Here is a 22,520-nt window from a genome sequence, read left to right as displayed (position 1 = left end):
GGACAAGGACCCCAAGCTTGTCTTCTACTACCAAAGGTTGCGGAGGAGCTTCTACAAAAAACAGGTTGTTGTCGTTCTGCTCATTATTGCTGTGGCAACTGCTTGAAACAGGCCAAGATACGGAGTCATCTATTGCTGAATATTCATGAGTGTGAGTCTTTTCGAACATCTTTTCCATTGAATTTTGATTAGAGTTTCTCTTTTTTTATTTAAGCATCCTTAGTTCAGCTCGTTTTTTTCATTTTTACTCAGCGCCAAGCTTGTAAATTGACTTGAATAAAGCGCTCCTTCCTCTACTACATAGGCCTGTTAAGTTTATTGTATTCCTTGAATAACCATTTACTGAGAAATATCATGCATGAAAATCCCAAGGATTGACATAAGTGAGGCTCCAATAAGCTTTAGTAGAATGAAAATTTAGAATACCGCGAGAACCCCTTCACCTTTGCAATGCAATTCATAAGCTAATTGTTAGATCCCATTTTTGATTAATAAAATTACTTTAAGCTCCTTGTTAGTAGCTCATAGACTAACTTATATGCTCTAACTGGATGCAGCCAAGGTAATCATTGTATGTATATATGTGCTAGGCTATAGGTTCTGCACCAGCAAGCACCGTATTGACACCTTTTGGAAGCCATGCAGAATTCAATAATGTGCAATGCCAGGCCATGAATGAATATTTCATCTTTTTGCATCAACATGCTTCACTGCTGATGGAAAACAAGACACAGGGGCAAGACAGTCAAATTGTTTGTGGGAGGGGGAGGAGGGGGGTGCATATCTTGGAGCAAAAGATGAAAAATCTAGAAATTTGCTGATTTGCTGATTAATCCAAAGCTGGGAGGTTCTTCTCTGCCCCTGACAAGAAAGCGTATTGGTATCCATCACTGCCAGACAGCTCTATTTAAAAAAATGAAGTAAAGGTTGACAGTTCTGATAAGCAGTTTCTTGAAGATTTTTCTTGTTTATTAAGAGTAAAACAATCTTGTTTAAGTGCAATGTGTTTCCTATGGGAAATAATTATAATTTGTCTTTTATAGGTTATGCTGATATTCAATTGAATAAAGCTCAGGATGCAAAGAGTGTGATTATTTGAGTAGAAAGATTGTGTTTGTTGTGATTTAAGTTACTCAGCATGGTAAGTTACATGTTAAGTCCATTAAAAGTTAAATTTTTGTGGAAATTCATAAATTTAGGTTTCCCTGTAAAAACTGCCTTTCTCAAATAAAGGCATTTGCTAGGTAATTTCTTGTGATACAGCTCTTGGAATTCTTGATGCTCTAAAACACATTTGTAGTTCAGTTGCAGATATGCTTATACAATAAGCCCTCATTAGAAATTATATTGAACAGAGAAAGGTTTTGTTATAATTTATTACTATTTTATTTTTGCTTGTATCCTAATTATCACTAATGATAAAATTTATTCAGTGTATTTTTGGCCTATTGAAGTATTACCTATTGTTTGCAAGATATTTTCCTATTTATTTCTTTAAATTCTGCTACTGAAACCAAGCTAGCAGTTTTCATTAAGCACTCTTGCCACAAATATGCTGCTCATAAGGCAGTCAAGCAATAGGCTTTCACTATTACAATGCAGCAGAGATTTTTTCCAACTTTGTAGTTGTTACAAAGAGCAAAGCCAGCTGTTGGCCAAGGCTCAGCAGCCCCTGCCAAAGAGGGGAAAAAGAAGAAGAAACTTCCAAAATTAAATGACTTTCTTGAGAACAGAGATTTCACTGGAGCTGCCACACTGCTAGAGGTATAAATTTCTTGATTCTTATTATTAGATTTTGTGTCAAGGAACAGCAGGAATTCCCATGACCAGCTTTTCAAGTCTGTGTTTTGTAAATTAGGCACTGTTTTACAAGAGCATTCTTTTAAACAACATTTATCATCACAACATGCAGATTACATTTATTTGTAACAATCAGTATTAGATGTATTTTGTATTTGTATTTGTTTCTACCTAGCACCTGAAGGTAGTTTTTAGGATACTTAGAAGCTAATGCCTATCAAGCAGTGTCCTGGTCCTTTCTCTGGTGTGACCATACCTTGTGATTCCTATGCCTGGAATTACAGAGACCTGGTGACTCTCCTCACTCTGGGTGGTAGTTTGGTCATGCCAGGGACTCGAACCACGGACCATTGGGTCTGTAGTCAGTCCCTCTAACAACTGAGCCATCCTTGCAGCAATGTCTGAATATTCTCTACATTCATACCTTACCATGCTCTATACCCATCCTAAACACATTTTGAGGTCATGCTCCAACTATTATCATTTATAATTGACAAAGAAAAAAGAATTGCTTGTCCATTTTTTTCTTTTGATAAAGTATAACTTTTTCATTTGATGGCAGACTTTACAGGCCTATAATTGATGATAAATGGGGGGCAAAGATGAAAACACTGAAATGATAATAGGTATTCATGTTTTCATTTCAACAATTAGGTTAGCTATCTTTCTGTTTTCAAAATGACCCATTGAAGGTTAATGCTTAATGAAAAATGGTACAAAAAGTCAAAACAAAGTCATTATGGTTTGATCAACAATTTGACCCCTTTGCTGAGTTGATCCATTTGCCACAAAGTATTTTGTACTGCCTCTAAATTCCATATCTCTTGTCAGCAGAAAGCTTTTTTGCCAGGGCTGTCATTAGCACTGACAAACTGGCAAGGGTACTCACTTACGTTAGAAGAATAATGTCTGTGTGATCATTGAACATTTGTATTTACTGTAGGAGAGAATAGTAGACTAGAAATCATACTAATTATAGTTTTAAAAGAATCATATTCATTTTGCAGTTTAACAGGAATGCTGGAAAAATATCTGACTCTACTGATGAATGGATTGCATACTGCTCTTTTCACTTAGGAGACTATAAAAAGGCTTTGGAGGTATGAACAAACATCTCCACAAATCTGAATTTTCCTCAAATGAAATAATACAATGTTTTATGGAGTATTTTTTTGATTTTATGAAATTCAATAATCAAAATGTTTTATCAGATATTTAATCCTGTAACCTTCAGTACTGACTACTCATTATTTATTATAATTTTGTTTTTCAAATTTTAATGATAAATACTCTTGTTTCTCTTTCCTTAATTTCTTTGCTTATAAACAAATATTAAATTGTTCTTGTGCTATTTGAGCTGCAGCAAGGTTTAAAAAGGTTGAACATCTTCTTATGTCTGTTGATTTTTTAGGAATACAAGAACATTGTTAAAACAAACAGTTCTCCTGATATAATGTGCAATATTGCTTGCTGCTGTTTTATGCTTGGCTTATATGAGGAGGCACTGGAGTATGCTGAGAAAGGTATAAACATTTACCTCTTGTTTTGAAACAGCCAACAAAACCTGCCTTCTTTTAAAAACCTTCTCATGCTATTATAAGGTATTTTGGGGTTTGTAGAAGCAAGGCATTAGACTTGGATAGTAACAAGTGTAATCAAAAAGATATTATTGTAGATCAAGTCTCACACAAGACCAATTTTTATGTACCTAGTCTGATTCATGAGCAAAAAGGCTTAATTATGCCCCCTCAAACTAGTTTCCTATTTACAACTTGAGCAAATTTGGCAAGGTGACTTGATATGGATTGTCATGCATCTTGTACAGGGGTGTAGTGCTAGGGCTGAGCCTCCCTTGTTAATGCCAAAAAGTAGCAAATACCTTCTTTGGTTATTGTCTCTTGCAACATTTTTTGTTGTTCTTCAAAATAGGTAAGTTTTTGTTTTAAGGCTTCCCCTTTCAAAGTCTGTGACCTTTTTTGAAAATAGAGCTTCTTTCAAGCCATGTTTAAATGCATTTGATATTAGTGTGAAATACATGATTTGTTCAATGCATTTTGGCTTATCTGAAAGGAGAGGTACAGAGCAGTGTGGAAAAGCAAAAACAGTTATGATATATCAGGGACAAAGGTTTCAAAGCAGGGGTTTGCCATTAATATAATGCCATACAACAGAATGGGAAGAATTGTTGATAGAGTTCTTGAATCAAAAGAGTGAAAAAAGATGGTCAGCAAAAATAAAATTAGCAGGAAGATAAGAAAATCAAGGTACAAATTCCAACATGATCATGCCCTTTTGTTTTGTCATGCAACAGGTTTCATTTTCTAAGATGTAATGCCTTCATGGCTTTGTCATTTTCTCTTTATTTTGTTAGGAGGCAAAAGTAAACTTCAAAACAGATTATTATTTCACCTTTCACATAAGGTTGGTGCTTTTGTTCCTGATTCATTTTTTAAATATCAATATGTTATGTTGTTTCTGAGACAAATTAGTTTGCTAAACCAATAGATATGTTCAAGTATGTAAATTACTTTGTTTATTTACTGGATTCTTGTCCGTGTAGAGTAGTATCAAAAATAGAATAAAAATTTTTTTAAGATTAGTTTTTCAAATGTATCAGATAATCAGATAATAGCTTAGTGTGTCATATTAATATCATTGTTTAGAGAAAGCATTTAAAGTATGGCACATTATTATTTATCTATTTATCTCTGAATTGTTATTCTTTTTAACGATTTCTAGTTTAGTGATGAGAAGAAACTGATGTCATATCATTCACAACTTCAAGATGTTATTGAGGATCAGGTGAGACTTTCCAAGCGAAAAACAACAGAATTATTAGTCATGCAATTGAGTTTTCTAATGAAATTTTACAAAAATTTTGGTAACTTTTATAATAATTATGTGATGTCAACAACAAAGTTAATTCAGTTATAGTATGTAATAAGATATCACTAGCAATTTAATGTAGCTAGTAAGGCCTTATTAAAGATGTAAATTACTTAAAAAAATACTTTCATAACACAAATAACAATTTTAAAGCTACTTTTTTACTAAACGTGGTATGCATATTTGAACACAGTATGCATATACCTTAGAACAGCTGAGATACACTCTAAACTGCTATTCACATAAATAAGTTTCATTTTATGCATAGTGGTATAAAGTCGTTTATTGTAGCTGCTAAGCATCATGTTGTATATTGCAGCCATGACTAGGAATCGTACCAGCTGTAGTGAAGCTTTGTCTAGTTGAGTCTGTTTCAGTTAGTATTAATATGGTAGATAGTATCTATTAGTAGAGAGATTTGTCTGGTTTGAGCAATTTAGGTAGAAATAGCTACAATCCCGGACAAAACTGGTGAGACTTTCCAAGGAGAGTTTATTTTTTCTCTTTCTTTTGAGAAAAAGCTTTTCCATCTACCACAATTTTGCAGGAGAAATAATAGAACTGCAAATCCAACATTGATTTGGAGGGCATTTAAAGTAGAAACTTGCAAAAATTGCATTTTTCTAAACAATTTTGTCTGGGATTGTGGCCTCAAATGCTCAGTCGAAACCTACAATCCTGGCCAAAAGTTATTGGACTGGCTGGCAAATTGTAGTATTTTTGGAGAAATTCCCTCCCCGCCCCCCACAGTCAATGTTGATATGCTTATTTCTACTCGCAATTTTAGTAGTTTTTTTTCACCAGTCCACTAACGCCAGGATTGTAGAAGTATCTTAGTAACTGAGAAACTGAGAGCCCATTTCAATATGCCAGTGTAGTAAATCTGTGCATTGTTTCTTAGCCAGGGGTAGAATTAGCAGCTGTAAGTCAAGTAAGTTCATTTCATTCTTGTATACTTTAAGTAGTAGTAGTTAGAAGCCTTAGTATTTTTTAACCTGCAAATAGCAGAAGAACACGTTTGGACTTAGTGGCTTTCATCCTTGAGTGACGAAAATGGAGAGTTGAGGTTTCTTGTTCTTATACAATGCAAAGCAATTTTTGTGAACCAAAGAGCCAGAATAATTACAGGGAATAAGTATGGTCCTCTAGGGGTGCTGCCTCCAGATGAACACTAAAAAGAGCTAGCAACACGCGCGAATATGAAACACATCTCCAATAGCTAGAAGAAGAGTACTCGATAGAAAGCTATGCTCAAAAACTAGACACAAAAGACAAAATAGGAGCAATGGATATCAGAGCTTTTAATACCAATAGCTAATCAGTCACACTCTCTGAAATTTGGAGAATAGAAAAAGTCTGGACTCCCTTATTTTCCCTAACTCGATGATACTTGTTTTTTAAGTAATTTGAGGGATTTTAGAGAAACTTCTGCCCCTTTGCGAAGTCTTTCTCTTTATTTGTGTTGTTGAACATTTGGCGAAGATAACATTATGCAGGAAGAAACAGTGGAGTTTGCCTCTTTGTTCATGCTAAAGAAATCTGTCATTGTGGGAGAATAGTACCCATTTCATCGAAATCTAAAAAGAAATACGTAAAGGAATATATTATAAAATCTCAATAGGAACATATTTTTCCTCCCTGGTATGTCTATTCTGTTCCTGCTACTAGAATAATAAACAACTCCACTAATAAAAGCACCAAGAGTTAGTATGTTCCACATTTCTCTTTCCAGCTCAGCCTGGCCTCAATCCACTACCTGCGAAGCCATTTCCAGGAGGCTATTGATATTTACAAGAGGATTTTGCTGGATAACCGGTAGCTTTATATTTAATTTCTATATTGCTAATGATATACCGTTGGACAATATTGAGTTCTTACTTAGGGTGGGAGTTCCAAAACTTTTATTTTACAATGCTCAGTGTCTTGCAAATTGGGAACCTTTATCAAAGAGAGCTTCTAGCAAACTCAGCCTTCATCAAGAATGACACTTTTATTGGAGGCTTTGTCGTTTATCATTTATTATCATGATATTTATTCTCCTTGTCATCAGCTTCCTTACCTAAAAAGCATTGCAATGAACAATATCTTAACCCCTTTGACTGGCTGACTTAAGCTTTAAGCTTGAATGTTATATTTCAGATTTTCGTAAGTTGTTGTGAAGTCCACAGTAATGTCAAAACTGATTCAAGTGCATTAGTGACAAAATCTAAACTCAACGAAAAACGAGGAAACTAATCTACACTGCAGATCTGTTGTCTAAATTTAGCACTGCTAAATAATTTGATCAGCTCTTAATCTGATCAGCTGTTCAGGCATGTTTTATAATTTCCTCATGCCTAGGACATCTGTTGCATTTACGTCTTTTTAATCGTGGCAATGATGTGTTTGATTTTATCTTCATGCTTATAAAACCGAAAACTCCAGTTAGCATTGAGATCATTTCGTTTCTCAATGAAACCTTGTTTATTCTCGTACAGAGACTATTTGGCGCTCAACGTATATGTTGCTTTGTGCTACTATAAATTGGACTACTTTGATGTTTCGCAGGTAAAGTTCTGCTAGTTATATATGCAATTTTGTTTAACTGATTTTCTTATAGCAATTTATATTGGTATTACTATTTCTGAAAGTAGGAAACGGTAGAATAACTGTCGTATGTCGTAGCAAACTGAAGGAGTGGATGGATGCTCAATGAAGGACCTAAGCCCTACGAGGGCGAAATCAAATTGCACCCACTAAAAGTACTACTTATTTCAAAATTTCATGTTTTTCTCTTTGCTAATGGTTTAGGTTAACACAAATGAAAAGTTGTCAATCAATGGTCAGATGGTGACTTTTGAGAACAATTTTACGTCATTTTCAGTGCTCAAGAGGAACCTAATTGACCTTTAATCGATCGTAATGGCTGTCTTAATGTAGAATTTTAGGCATGAATCGTAACGTTTTCACACAGACGTAGTTTTTAATGAATTGAACATGTCTTGCCAAAATATAATACTTATAAAAGCCTTGATAACAGAATTTTACGATCGAAATTTAGAAATGCCTGGTTGGGTCATTTATAAATGCGTTGGTTATATTGCTTAGACGAAAATTATTGACTCTACTCTGATTCTGTTTTTAATATTTTTGTTCATATATTTTATATTAAAGAATTTTTATGAAGTTGTTGCTCCAATGATTTCTTGTATTTTGCCACTTTTTAGGAAGTCCTATCTGTGTATCTTCAACATTTCCCAGACAGGTTTGTTGCAACTCTGCTGAATAGCTCGATATCTGCTTTGTTAAAATTATCCTGTTAAGGGATTGGACCTGACGAACCTGGATTGATCAGCTTGTTTTGTAACGAATCTATTTGGAATGTAAAGTGTTAGTTTTCATACTAAAAATTTAGACAGAAGAATTATTAGGTAACTATTTCTTATAGCAGCAGCATATTCAGCGCCTTTCTTTAAAAAACAATTTAGCTGTGAACTTATCATTTGCCGTAACTCTAATATTTGAAAAGAGGGAGTTGTATTCAAAAGTTGCAAAAATTTCGTGCAGTTTACCAAAACTTTTGGCAGGTATTTTGGCCTAAATAACTAACATGTAGGCTGCAAGTCGTTCTACCTACACACATTTGTTCATGATATTTAAGCTCATTTCAACGTGCTCCCAAACATAAACATTGTTGTGCTTACTTCAGAACTGCTTCGTGCAGGATCACTGTTTAAAACTGCAAGGTTTCCAAGGAAGTAGCGATTTAAAAAGAACGAATCTGTGCTTGCAGTAGCATTATTAGCTGTTAATGAAGACTTCTGATCTTGGCACACTCGTGTCTATGCTAATTCCAACTAGTTCCAACTGCCGGACCAGTACCTATAAAAAAGGTTCTAGATACCTCAATTTACCCTAAGACCTAAACAAAGACTGTACATGTTTTTTGCTGTTTTTTTTCCAGTATCAGAAAATCAGAGTTTTTCTTTTCAGACTTCCGTTTCTGGGCACAGAATTATAAAGCTACATTTTCTTTGTTATTATTTAAACAAAACAAGAGCCATTGATTTTCATTAATTCTTTTATTCCAGTGCAGTAGCCGTCAACCTAAAAGCGTGTAATCATTTCAAATTATATAATGGAAAAGCTGCAGAGGTTAGTCCTAAATAAATACTTGACCTTTGTGGATTACTTGTATATCTGTTGGACTAAGAAAGTTTCCTTTTAAGGCCTGAAATGGTGAAAAACGAAACGTTACAGTCATAATGTGCCTGCCACACGCTACATATGAAATCTTTATTCCCTTCCATTATTGTTCAATGTTTCACTCAAGGAACTATCTTCTTGTAACTTTGAATAGTATTTTCCCTATAGAATCTTGCATGTTAGGTTGTTAAGCTGCCAGCTAGAGCCAATCATCTAGTGTCCTTTGAAAATAGGATAAGATTTTGTGAACAGTCTTTTGGTGGTAAAAAACTTGAAAAAAAAGCAAACATTTGAGTAAACTAAAGATTTTCGCCTGAGTATAAAGCGTCAAAAATGGATCGAGAACTCTAGGCTAGGAAATATATATGCCCAGTTGTGGATCGAAATAGGCCAATTAGAAACGCGAGCACATGACTATTGAGGTTCCTCAATGAGTCCTAAGGTGAAAACGAACTCCTTTTGTCTACACTTTAGCGGTTTTTTCTTACTTAAATGGAAAATTACTGTTTACTGGTCTGTCAAAGAGTGCTCGATAGACGCAAAAAACAAAAAACAGGACGGCTCTAAGTTGCTTCTCCGAACTGCTAAAATATATGTATATATATTTTTACTTATTTTACGCATAGGTAATTCATTTATTGTGTGAAAGTATAATTACCAAGTTGGATATCCTAGTGTTTTCATGTCCTGTATGTTTTCTTTCCCTTTAGGCTGAACTCAAGGCTTTGCAAGAAGTTGCAAGTCCATCATTTAGCTTTGCCAAAGACTTGATCAAGCACAACATGGTTTGTTGCTTTATTAGTTAATTGTTTTATGGCATTAAATTCACTCGGAATTTTAACTTTTAATAAAGCATCTTAGACAGTTAATCTGAAATAACCTATGTTCATGCACCCTCTTTCTGCTCCCCTTTAATAGACAACTGTTTAAATGTGACTTTTACCATTGTGCTGTTTTTTCCTAGTTAGTTCTAGTTAGTGCTGTTTTCCTGTAAAATTTTGATTAAAAATTTTATTCAATTGTAATAGTGTTGTTTTCAAGTTTTAGCATTCAGTTATGCCCCAATATTGATATGCTTTGCATTCTGCATAACGCTGGCATTACCATCAGGCGTTTTTGTTTTACCAATCATAATTGAACTGATTTTTGAGGGATTCTTGAAGCAGAGGAATTCTCCGTCTCTTCTCTGTTCCTTCTCCTTAAGGATTTTTTTGCTTGAAACAAACATTGTTGATGGCTATCTTATCACAACATTTTGTTATGTTTTAACAACATTATTAACTTTTAAATGTTATCCATTGCTTTACTGCATTTGATTTGTACTTAAGTTAAAGTAAATTTTAAAAGGTTTTGGAATCAATTTAATGCAGGTATTATTTGCATGCTCCGAATGTTTAAAATGTCATTTTCAGGTTGTTTTTCGTGCTGGGGAAGGAGCTTTGCAAGTTTTGCCTCCATTGGTTGATGCTCTGCCAGAAGCGAGGCTGAATCTTGTAAGCATGAGTTGTTACTACCATTGTACATGTATAATGTCTGCAAAATCCTTGGAATGCCCCGTAGCTCCAACTCTGGAAGTCGCCATGGTGGCTCCTGTCGTTACCGACCGTTACCGACCCGAATCAACTGGACAGTACTGAAGGCTCTGCAAATTATAAAAGGACTATTGATTGGGGGATAATTTTCCGTAATCGATTCAATTTAAAATCAATTTTGGCAATAAAATTAGAATTGATTAACCCAAAACACCATAAAACTTATGTCCTGTTCTGAAACTTTCTGAATGGCTTTGCATACAAAGTTGAAAGATTTTGCACAGAATTCAAGGCATCCATTTATTGGAAATATTTTTAGATACTTTCCTGACCAATCACTAAATATTTAACCATAAATGACGAGCTTGTAAATATTAGAGTTACGGCTACTTTAAATATGGACTTAGCCTTTCACGTAGATATTGTGTAGATACTTTGTCAAACATCAATTGCTCACTTTTTCTATTTCTAAATTGATTTTTAATATTTTCCACTTAATTTCTTTTAAGGTCATTTATTATTTACGTCAAGGTTAGTATATTATTACTAATAAATTAATTATGAAATCATGTATCAAAGATTTTTATTTCCTATGATCGCGGAGTAATAGCGTACCTAAGTTCAGCAGAAAATTTATATCCATAAGCGGATCGGAAGTAACATGAGATGAAGAATAGTACGTTTGATTGGTTCTTTGTTTTTGACCAATCAGCGACCGCTAACCTCTCACCGTGTTTAAGAATCCAAGAGAGAAGAAGGCCCTGTCTACACAATTCAGGATCCTTTATTGGTTTTGATGTAGACGTGTTCAAAAACTTCCAAATGAAAGAAAAACGACGTTGCTTGGCCAACGATTTTAAAGTTTTCGTTACTTTACGTTTTCACATTCACTGGATTCTTGAGTAAACGTTGAGGTGTTCTAATTTTCTTTGGGAATTGTGATTTTTGCCATGGCTATGGGTAGCCCTTCAGGTCCAGCATTGGCTGATATTTTATAGGTTTATTTCCGATAAGTTTGTGACACTTTCGTCATTTTCAGATCAGAGCAGGGACCAGGGACTGTGGAAGTGGGGGGCTACAAGGGCTTTAGCTTCCCAATAATTCCCAAACTGTACTTAAAACCATACATAAACCTCCCTCCTCTTGGTTTTTAGCATGTTTAGCCCCCCAAAACGTTTTAGCCCCCTTAATCTTCAATATGCTCCGCAGTTCTTGGCAGGAATGCGATTCTTTCCAAAAACTCTATTATTCGCTTCCAGTTTGTAGAGTTCTTATTGAAAAGGAGAAAAACAACTCCTTGAGCTTTTTCAGCGTTTTTTACAGAAACAAAGAGCTTGACTTCTTACCAGTGTTAATCGAATGCCACCCCGGGTTCCAGAATGCCCAGGGTTATAGAATGCCAACATTTCTTGGCAATATACTTTGAAATTCCTTTTATACAAAGAGATCAAAATTGGTCTTATAAAAGTCTAGCACACATGACACATGGCACTGGATTTGCTTCAAAATTAAGTTAGGCCGAGAGCATGTCAAAATCAAGAACATTTGTCTTGGTAATTGCTACCCAAAGATGCCATTTCAACATGTTTTATGGAAATTTTTGCTAATTTTTCGGTTGGAAAAATGTTTGGTCCTGACAAGGTTCCTATATATTCAAAAATACCTTGGATTTTCAACGTTTCAGCAAAATTTGAAATTCTAATTAAACCGTAATAACCATTTTTTTCCGCTGCGAAATCTTGTGTCATGTTTGCTATAGTACAAAGGTCATGTCCCCTTCTGTTTAGTAGTTTGTGAATTTGAAAATAGCACAGAAAAATGGAAACATATCATTTAGTACCAAAGGCTTATTTAGTTTATAAATTTTGTGCGGATTTGAAGCTTGTATGTACGATGCATATGGGCTAGTCAACAATTTGTCTCTAGAATAAAATCTTACAAAAATAGTTCCCAAAAGAGGACAGCATGACTTTCCAAAAGTTACAATGACTAAAGTAGTCACTTCCTCTCTTTGACACTTCAACTAGATGAGATGCTAGCGGCTGCTGGTTGGTCAAAATCAAGGAACCAATCAAATGCCTTCCTCTCATGTTACTTTTTCTTTGCATCTGGGTTTAAATGTTCAGGTTATGTTTGGCCATCATCTGATGTTCATACACAGAAAAATCACCAACAAATAGTAGTTTGGCATGTTATGTTTTTCCTTTTTCATGCTTTCTTAACATTTTTGTAGTACCAAGGCTTACTTTCATATTTGTTTCTTCAACAAACCTATGACTTCACCAAATGTCCTTGCGTTGGAAAAAACTAACCAAGAAATAATTTTTTCCCGAAGATGACGTCACTGAAGCATATAGTCTTATCAAAGATCTTGAACCAACAACACCAAGTGAGTACATTCTCAAAGGCACTGTCAATGCCACAATGGGACAAGAACAGCGATCGGTATGTGGCATTATTTGTTTGTAACAAAGCTCTAAATTTAGAAAAAGGCAGGCATTCTGGAATAAGATAAGCAAAATTGTAGAAAGGTTTTCATTTTTTGTCTTGATATATGTTAGAAGCGTCCAGAATGGGATATTGAATGAAGCTGTTGTGTTGAATAAATAATAGTAATACTGTATATTGAATAATTTGTTGTCAATTTGCAAAAGTTGATGGCACCTTACAGAATTAGCCATTATTGGTATAAATTTGTCATAAGAAGCTGATGGGCTACCTGGAAAACTGTAAGACACCTAGAGAAGGGGCTACCTGTGATTGATGAGAGAACATAAGTTGTTAGTTGAGGTAAATTTGCATTGAGTTGGCACACGACTACATAAGTTGTTAGTTGAGGTAAATTATGGAAGCAAGGTTGTATTGACCTTTTTAATACTGCTCCTGCTATTTTTAACCAGGGGTGTTTTTCAGTCTACGTTTTTAACTACGTTATCTGTAAATTTTATATCTGTAATTAGATTTTCTTATTTTTCTTAATTTTAAATTGTAATTTATTTGATGGCAAAATCATACATACATACATACATACATACATACATAAACATTCCCGCTTGATATATACGGCACACACAAAGGAAAAAAATTACAGTTATATTGCAAACAGAATTGAAGAAAATGAAGATTTCATTGTAGATAATATGCCTGTAGCCAGATTTCGAACACATTTTTAATGGTTTAATTGATATAACATGTTTTATTTTAGTGGTTTTGTTTGTATTGTTTTAATTCTCTTCGTTATCTTTGGCAAATCGTTAATATAGGGGGGCACTCATTCGAAGGGGGTGCTTATTTAAAAATATTTCCTTTAGAAGAGACACTGTTTCGAGGGGGGCACTCTTAATATGGTTATGCATCAGGGTACTGCAAACATCTGCAATTACCAGAAATAAATCCGCTTAAGTTGTGATGAATTTTATTTTATGAATTCTCGATTAAGTCTATCATTGAAACAAACACTGCATATAGCTTGGATCAATTGATATCAAATTCCATCTAATTGATAATATTTACACTTATCTGTTGCAGAGAGAGCATGTAAAGATTGCTCAGCAATATTTTCAACTTGTTGGTGGTTCAGCTAGTGAATGTGGTATGTATGATTGAAGCTATAATATAGAAGAAAAATGTTATGAATTGGGACAGGTGTGGGGCTAAAATGTTTTTTGTTTTAAACCAGGCTCTAACTGAGCAAAGTGCCACTAGGAGAGGTAGAATTTCTCAAACAGTTTTTCAAAACCAATTTTTTTCTGAGAAATTTGAATTGACTGGGTAAAAAAGTGAATTCCTGAGAAATTTAGTAATGGTCACATTCAAGGCGACAGAAAAAATATGACTTGATAACAAGTTGTTTAGAAAACACACAGTTTCTAACCTCACGCAAATTATGTTCATTCAAGAATAATGTACAAAACAGCAGCTTGGGTGTGCTGTGACATCACAATCCAGGGAGTAATTAGTAATGAGTAATTAGTAATTATCACTTTTGTGCTTTCTTAACTACTTGCTTGGTTGCTTTAAACAATAAATTTGTCCTTATTTGAAATTTTATGCTTTTCTTACCCTTGCATTTTTCAAGTTTTCATACTCAAGTAGAAAGATTCTCAAAATTTAAGTAATATTTTGAATTTGTGCAGAAAAGTTGACTTTTATTTCAGATACCATTCATGGGAGGCAATGCATGGCCTCCTGCTTTTTTCTGTTGAAGCAATTTGAAGATGTTTTAATTTACTTGAACTCAATCAAGGTAATGTTAAAATAATCTGATTTCTTTACATCATAAACAGGCACATTATCAACATGTATTTGAATAAAGAAACATTAGCATTGCAAGACCTAATTTTGAAAATGATGGTAGTGTAATACTTTGTGCCTCCCACTTTTCTACAGAGCAAAATAATTATTTAGGCTAAATTGGACAAATGTAGTCTACCATTCTCTATGTAACTGTGCCTAGTTCTCCCTCGAATATGTCCTTAGCTTTAGCTTGGTTACTGTGTCTTCACTATAGAAGACAAATATAAAATTGAGGAGTAAGATTGAGAATAAACAATGTCTTCACTGATGAATTTGGTGTGAAAGTGGGTGTTCACCAGGGTTCAGTGCTAAGCCCTCTTCTATTCATCATTATACATGAAGCTTTGTCACTGTCACTGTCACTGACTGAAGAGTTTAACACTGGGATGCCTTGGGAGCTGTTATATGCAGATGACTTTGTGATCATTGCTGAAAAAGAAGAAGAACTTAATTTGAAGCTGATTAACTGGAAAACTAAGATGGAGGCAAACAACTTAAAAGTCAATATGGGAAAAAAGAAAGTCATGGTTTTGATCTCCATTCTCTAAAGGACTCCTTGAAAATACCCCTGTAGTGTTTGCAGAAAGGGTGTTGGAAACAGCTCAATATATTGTTCTTGATGCTTCCACATGGTTCACAAAAAGTGTTAAGGAATAGCTGGATCACTTAAAAGCAGTCTGAATTCTGATGTAGCAGATGCACGGCACAGCACGTTAAACAAATAATAATGATGAATGAATGCAATTGGGGTTTTGATCAAAGAGGTCGGTCATTGTCCAGGAAATAGATAGATAAACCTGATCTGGAATAACTGGGTGCCATCACAAAATGATAGAGTATCTTTTTGTTAAAGGCACTTTATTCTGGAACAATTTGCAGCAAAATATCCAAACAGTACAAAATTGCTCAATTTTTTTATTTTCAGTTTGTAATTCTTCTGTTGATATTTCAGTGTTCATGTTTTATATCAAACCGTGTTTCATTTACCTTCCTCTTTTCTCTTATTTTGGTTATTTTTAAATCTAAAAAATGTTTCATCATTAGCTACATTAAAAGGATTATTCTTAAACTTTGCAAGACTTTTCCTATTTCATGTAAACACTACAATTGACGAAACTATGGAACATATTGATATAACAAAGCTTGAAAATATTGCCTCAGATTTTTCAAAGATTTTCAAATATGTTTTGCTGTTTGTAATGTTGCACTGAATTTGGGTTATAGTGCTAGGGTGCCCTTTTCAATGCTTCAAGATTTTCTAATCCAATTTCTAATCTTTAAATATTGGTTTATGCACCATTCTGCATGAGATCCCCTTTACTCTATTCACCCCTGTACTGAATAGGGAAAATTCATTCATCTTTCCAGAGCTACTTTTACAATGATGATCACTTTAATTTCAACTATGCCCAAGCAAAGGCAGCAGTTGGAAACTACAAAGAGGCTGAAGAGGTAACTGTTCTACCATAATTGCTGTCACTGCTTGCGATCAACTTAATTTTCTCAGAATAAATGTTTTTGGCTGAAAGAATAAGGGATTGCTGTTTCAAAGGTATTACAGGTTTGCTGAAATTCATGTAACTATTTGCATATTCTTGCTATAAGATTCAGTTCTGAGTCTGAATCTAACAAGTTTTCACAAACACTTGTAGGTATGAAATCTCCAGAGTCTATTTTACCAATGGCCAATTTTGACTACTGAAAATATTGATGGATAGAAAGGCAACAGTCCTGCTGGGTTGAGTTTGGTTGAGTGGCTGGGGTTATTTAGAGCTAAAATTAGAGCTGGTATTCTCTTGCTCTGGGGGTGGCATTGCCACCCTATACCACCCTTTGGCTACGGGCCTGGAGGAGAGTTGTCAGCTTTCTGTAATTCCAGACATAGAGATCACAAAGTGTTGTCACAGCAAGATAAGTTTTGAGTTTAATTTCATTGTTAGTATGAATTTATGGTTGATTTTCACTGAATTTTATATGTGGTAATTATCTCTCCCTAAGGTATTTCTTCTTATACAATCTGACAAGATAAAGAATGATTATAGCTATATTGCATGGCTCTGCAGATGTTGTAAGTATATAATATACAACTAAATATCCAGAAAGATGAATGTTTGTATCGAACAACTCATTTGTTTTACTGTTTTGCCAAACTGGCAAAAAAAACAATTTAGGTACTTTGGTATCAAAAATGATTCTCTCATTTACCTTACCATTTAACAGTACCACTCTCTGTTTATTGTCCCTCCCCTCCCTTTATTCAGAGTTGGCGCCACAAAATTGAACCTGGGAGGGCCCATCGGTTGGGTATGATGCGAAGGAAAATTTTTGAAGTTAAACCTTCTAGAATGGCTAAAAATGCATCTCCAGGACTAAAATTTAACAAAATACCATACCGCTTAGAATAGACAGTTCAACAATTCTTAGAAAAACATTGATTATTGACTTTTAGAAAAAATTTGGGCTGGGGAAGAGTCATGCTAAAACTCTATTGACAGATGTTGGGGAAAGGAAGAAAGAGTAACCATTTGTTCAGAATGCACATCTCAGTGATCTTGAATTGACTGAGAGAATTTTACTTCCTGAACACACATGTGCGTTTTCTTTTTCTCGAGTATTTTCAGTAGGACATCATTACACATCAAAAATGAAATTGCAATGATAGAGAGAGTTATCTACTGAATTGATGCAAATAAAAGACAAATAATAGAAATATACCTCGACAAGTTAGTACAAAGATAAAATGAAATCAAGCAGTATATAAGCACTTTGTTCTCTTTTAATTTCATACTCTGTTTTAAAAGATAATAGAAAGGACAGTAAAAGAGTTTTGATCTCTGAAAAGAGGGGGGGCTCTAGCGTGCTTGTTATTATTAGCTGTTTCTGGATACGAAAAAGCCTAGTTTGTGCAGGGGAATGTTTGCAATCAAAGTTTAGGTTGGGGCCAAAGAGACCAAAATCCTAAGGAATTTAAGGATGAGTAAAGAACTGATGATTTTTGTGTATTACTTCACCCATACTGTCTGACAAATTTCAGAACATATTAATTCCCCCAATATTATATAATCTCTGAGCTTTTAGATTTTTTTTATCAAAGTGTTTACTTGTTTTTCTAGATATCATGAACAGAAAAGCTCGTCTTGCTTGGGAGATGTACTTGAAGATGGAAACATCATCAGAGTCCTTCAGCTTATTACAGCTCATTGCCAATGATTGCTATAAGGTAAATCAGATTACCTTTATTAAGTATTAATTATATATCAAAGCCAGTAAAGCTGTTTGATATGATAAAGATATTATTTTATAGGTCTTGTATTTTCTGTAGGTGAAACAGTAAGAGAAATGACAGAAGTCCTTTGTTCTTGTGCAATTACAATGCTAAAAATTGATCAGCAAGCCATCCTGAAGATGTTCAGCTTGATTGCAAAGCAGTATGATAAAGAATTAACTGCTCTCTCCACCTTTCAAAATACTCGCTTGTGCTTTTGCCTTACCAGTTGTTTAACCCTTCAATTGGTAAAATACTGAAAGACAGACAAATCATTTTTGCTTTTTTGACTATGTAGGCTTAATATTGAAGTTTACTTTTTCAGATGGGTCAGTTTTATTATGCTGCCAAGGCATTTGACGTATTGGAGAGACTTGATCCAAACCCTGAGTACTGGGAAGGGAAAAGAGGTGCCTGTGTAGGCATCTTCCAGATGATTATAGCTGGCCACGAGCCAAGGTAAGTATCAGCTAGGTGATTTGATGATTTCTTTCAGCCTCTCTGATCTCTCACCCTGAAGCAGCATTTTACACATTGTTCTACTTTGGTAAAGGGGGTGGTAAGAATAGTGTTTAAGTTGAAATGATCTGATACTGAGTTTGCAAATGGGAACATGGGAACTATGACTTTGTTGGTTTATACATAACCTTTGTACACTTTTTATAATAGTCATTTTTGTATGTTTATTAAAACATAAACCTCTGTACTCATAATAAAATTTTTGTCAGGGAAACATTGAGAGATGTCATTCAGCTGCTTAGGAACACAGCCAACCCTCAAGTGGAGTATATCACAAGAACAATGAAGAAATGGGCTAAAGATAATAGAATACCTATATCTTAGATGTAAGCAAATACTGTATGAGACATTTGTTTCTACGCACCTATATGTCCAGGGAAAAAACTTCATTTGAGGAAAAATTTCAGTAATTGAAATTGATAAATCTTTCTTTTCAAAACGAGCTTACAATATGAACTCAAGTACCTGTATTTGCATGGAAAGAAAATGCACAAAGTATTTGCTTAATTTTATTTATGTTAATATCTTAATGTTTTAAAGTCTTTCTGTAGATATGCTTAATCTGGCATGTATAGATATTAAGTATCTAGAATGTCCTTGTGATTTAGTAAAAGTTAAACTCTGGTAATTTATCTTTGACCAATTTTTCAATTTCCTCAATGTCATTGTGCAGTTTTGGTTGTCATAATTTGTACAAGATACCTAGAAACACATTATCTGGTTGTAGTTTTACAGTCATACCTTCATAAAAATGTGTTGGATTTTTCAATCATCTTAGCTGATATTCACGGTGAAAATTTTTCTAGAAACATAAGTATTGGTCTCATTAGACTACTATAAATATGATATTGGTTCTTGACTTGGCAACATTAGTATTAGAGATAAGACACTTAGTATCAGGGATAATAAAACAACATCACTAGAAACAGTAAAAACAAGTTGTTTCAAAATTGCTTGGAAAATGGGTATATTCCCCTCCCCTCAGGACATAATAGTAAAAGGCAAGAGAAACTTCATTTACGAAGAACCAAATGTTTCTGCAAGCACATGGGCAAATGTATTCAGGGTTACCCAAGTTTTCAGCAGTAGGTAGCTCACCAAAGGCAAATCAGCCTTGATAATAACTTAGCTTATGTGTTATTTCCCAATGACAGTTTCCCACATGACTTAGAAAAAGAAAGATTAAATCATTTTGTTAGCCTGTCACATCTGATCTGAAACAAGATTAGCCAAGGGGCAATTGTTTTCCTTAAACAACAAATCACGAAAATGGTTTAACTTCTGCCCTTCTCTATTATGTCACAGTAATCCAGAAAAAATTAACTGTAGGAACCCTATGTTAAAATAGACTGCATCCAATTATAGAAACTATTCTAGAAAAATGACTGAAAAAACTGGAGTACTTCAGAAATACAAAAACAAAATGTAATACGTTACTTTTTATGTATGACTTTCCCTTATTAAATTAACTAACAATATTTACAGAAGTGCTGTATCCCTAAATATCAATTTAGCACTAAGCTACAGCTCAACAAAACATCAAATTTAAATAAAACTTTATATAGTAAGGCTTTTAAACGATGAAAGTTGATTTAAGGATTACCTAATGAATCACAAGAAATGTAACAATATGAGGCCCTAAACCTGATTTGAAATTTTCATTTAATCTTTGTAGAAAGGTCTTCACCTAATCGGTTAAATAATGGGCAAGGACAACTAAAAAATGGTTTAAAAGCTGGATATCTGGAGTTGAAACTGCGTTTGATGTTAAATTGATGGATAAAGTTTTGGCGCCATGTACGTCGATATTTGAGAAAATGGCGCGCAACACGTTGAAAAGGCGACACTAAGAAGGGCTGGCGTTAAACTTACATTATTATTTATGCAAAAACTGTTCAGCACCTTTAAGTTGCATTATTCATTATTAAATGTCATTTAAAATTCCTGGCTTTGGCTCTGGCTTGCTTTGCCTTTGTGCTCAGTTTTCTTCGGCAACAACACTGACTGGATGTTCGGTAGCACGCCACCCTGCGCAATGGTCACGCCTGAGAGAAGTTTATTCAGTTCTTCGTCATTTCTTATTGCCAACTGTAAATGTCTTGGGATTATACGACTTTTCTTGTTATCACGAGCTGCATTTCCAGCCAACTCAAGAATTTCAGCGGACAGGTACTCCAAGACTGCAGCGAGGTAGACTGGCGCGCCAGAACCGACTCGTTCAGCGTAGTTTCCCTTTCGTAGTAATCTATGGACTCTTCCGACTGGAAATTGCAGTCCTGCTTTTGAAGATCGGGATTTTGATTTTACTCCCTTAGCTCTACCTTTACCACGTCCAGACATTTTGAAATCGTTTTCTTCTAGTTGGGTATCTACACGTTTTCGATTCTCCGACAACTTCCAGCTACCTCGTTCTAAAGTGAACTTCCCCAGTGGCCTCGTTCTTTTTATATCACAATTGAAGATCGAAAAACTTGCTTCCTTACACGTCCGTAGTTGGCATGTGAGCGCCAATTCCCATAGGTTCAGACACGACCGACGAATGTATTTTCGTGAGATTTTAGTGGAAAATGGTCAACTAAATTTTGGACAAACTTTATTTCTATTGATTCATCGATTTTAATATCTGCAGCCATAGCTTATTTTTGCAAAATATCCAGAGAACTTTGCATGCTATTGATCCCAGGGAAGCCGGATAAGGGGGGTGCAAGTGGTCAACAGCTACAGTTGCCTTTTGATAGGAAGGACAAGGGCGGGGGGTGTATCACTCCATGAAAGGGCGTACGGGATTTCTTTGGGATTTAAAAATCCTTTGATTTTGTTCGGAATTTGTGAATTTTTCATGTTTTTAGTGAATTTTTTCGACTTTTTTATATTTCTGTCTGGACTTTTCCCTCCTTCCAAAACTTAAAAAACAGCAGTTAGCTTCATTATACTTCTTGCTTGACTATTCAGATAATCGCCAAGTGTTAGGTAACACGTTTTGTTAATTCATGATGTTTCGTCAGGCGCGAATCAAAACCAGGTTAACATGTTTAAAAAACCCGTCAGATTTCTAGAAAATAACATATTATATGTTTTCAAAATATATATGGAAAAATGTTTACCAAAATGATTATTTTATCACCTCCCTCACCCTTATCAACACTTATTTTTATCATTATGGTCATTTTATCTCGCCACCTCTGGCACAAAATTTGTATTTTTATTTTGCAGTTGATACAGAGTTTAAAACAAAGTTATTATCTTGCACCAGGTAAAGAATTTTTGCAAAGTAATAAAATTTTTTGAAGTATCTAAAGACAAGTTTTGTTTTCTATCACGCATTTCACCAAGTGAATAAGAAAAATTAACTGTAATAGAAAGAACTTTATCATTTGGTCTATTTGAAAAAAGAGTTTTCAAGGTTTTGTCGTCCAAATATTTAAAAAGTCACCAAACTACGAAGATTGTCGTTCAAAATAAGCATAGCATTTTTCAAAGGAAATTAGCTAAGGGGGCAAACCTTTGTTTATATAAAAAAGGGAACAATAAAATATTACTTAAAACAATGGAAAACTACTTGGGCTGCAGGGGCTATTACTCCCCTAGTTAGTATGAAAAGGCCCTGAAGTTCGAGCCTCGTTCGTTGGGAGCATCTACACTCATTTTTTAGAAGAAACTAAAGTCTAGTGCTGGTAGGCAGTTTCTTAAATTTCTGGCCATTTTGCTATCAAAAGTTTTTTACATGTTTCTTGAATTTCTTAGGTAATAAGTTTTTAAACTTGCTTCCAAGGTAATTTGGCTCGAGCCCCCTTCCCCCCTCCAGCCCCCATAATTTCCATCACTGGTGTTGTTGAGCAAAGTTTGATTCTGATAAATAATGTTAGCGTCGTTTAGTGTTGTTAAGCAAATGTTTAGTTGTTTTGCCACCAACTAAACATTTCTTGTGCTAGCGCAGGCGCCGTAGCTGTTAGAATCCAAAGGTTTTCCAGGGCCTTTTCGGTTTCCCTGTCTCTACATGACCCAAGATCTCTAGATTGCCTTCGTGCGACATCTGC

At 34.7% G+C, this 22,520-nt stretch overlaps 2 protein-coding genes across 3 annotated transcripts; one reads left to right on the top strand and one right to left on the bottom strand.

The window, feature by feature from the left end:
* On the top strand, positions 1–18,981 carry LOC135691835 (intraflagellar transport protein 56). 2 transcript variants are annotated; one of them, XM_065209813.2, is made up of 22 exons: positions 2–151; positions 1,044–1,141; positions 1,627–1,764; positions 2,808–2,900; positions 3,212–3,323; positions 4,172–4,221; positions 4,540–4,602; positions 6,419–6,501; positions 7,164–7,233; positions 7,893–7,930; positions 8,757–8,820; positions 9,582–9,656; positions 10,284–10,364; positions 10,913–10,934; positions 12,739–12,848; positions 13,932–13,995; positions 14,561–14,649; positions 16,068–16,151; positions 16,698–16,767; positions 17,813–17,919; positions 18,290–18,423; positions 18,693–18,981. In XM_065209813.2, exons 2-22 carry the CDS (start codon positions 1,139–1,141, stop codon positions 18,805–18,807), a joined length of 1,665 nt encoding a protein of 554 aa, XP_065065885.1. In that variant the 5' UTR covers positions 2–151; positions 1,044–1,138; the 3' UTR covers positions 18,808–18,981. The 2 variants fall into 2 exon arrangements, with proteins under 2 accessions (XP_088968094.1, XP_065065885.1); XM_089111968.1 differs by lacking the exons at positions 16,698–16,767; positions 17,813–17,919; positions 18,290–18,423; positions 18,693–18,981 and adding an exon at positions 16,352–16,686 and having other exon boundaries at positions 1–151.
* Positions 18,982–19,909: 928 nt separating this feature from the next.
* LOC135692009 (histone H2A) lies at positions 19,910–20,910 on the bottom strand. Its single transcript, XM_065210025.2, has one exon. The coding sequence runs from the start codon at positions 20,821–20,823 to the stop codon at positions 20,419–20,421; it is 405 nt and encodes a 134-aa protein (XP_065066097.1). The 5' UTR covers positions 20,824–20,910; the 3' UTR covers positions 19,910–20,418.
* Positions 20,911–22,520: the final 1,610 nt, after the last annotated feature.

Source organism: Rhopilema esculentum, chromosome 13, assembly GCF_057945365.1.
Source record: "Rhopilema esculentum isolate cy_ngs chromosome 13, ASM5794536v1, whole genome shotgun sequence".
In the NCBI taxonomy this organism is placed as follows: Eukaryota; Metazoa; Cnidaria; class Scyphozoa; order Rhizostomeae; family Rhizostomatidae; genus Rhopilema; species Rhopilema esculentum.
Note: the sequence above shows the minus strand (reverse complement) of the source record. Positions and strands in the feature narration are given on the sequence as shown.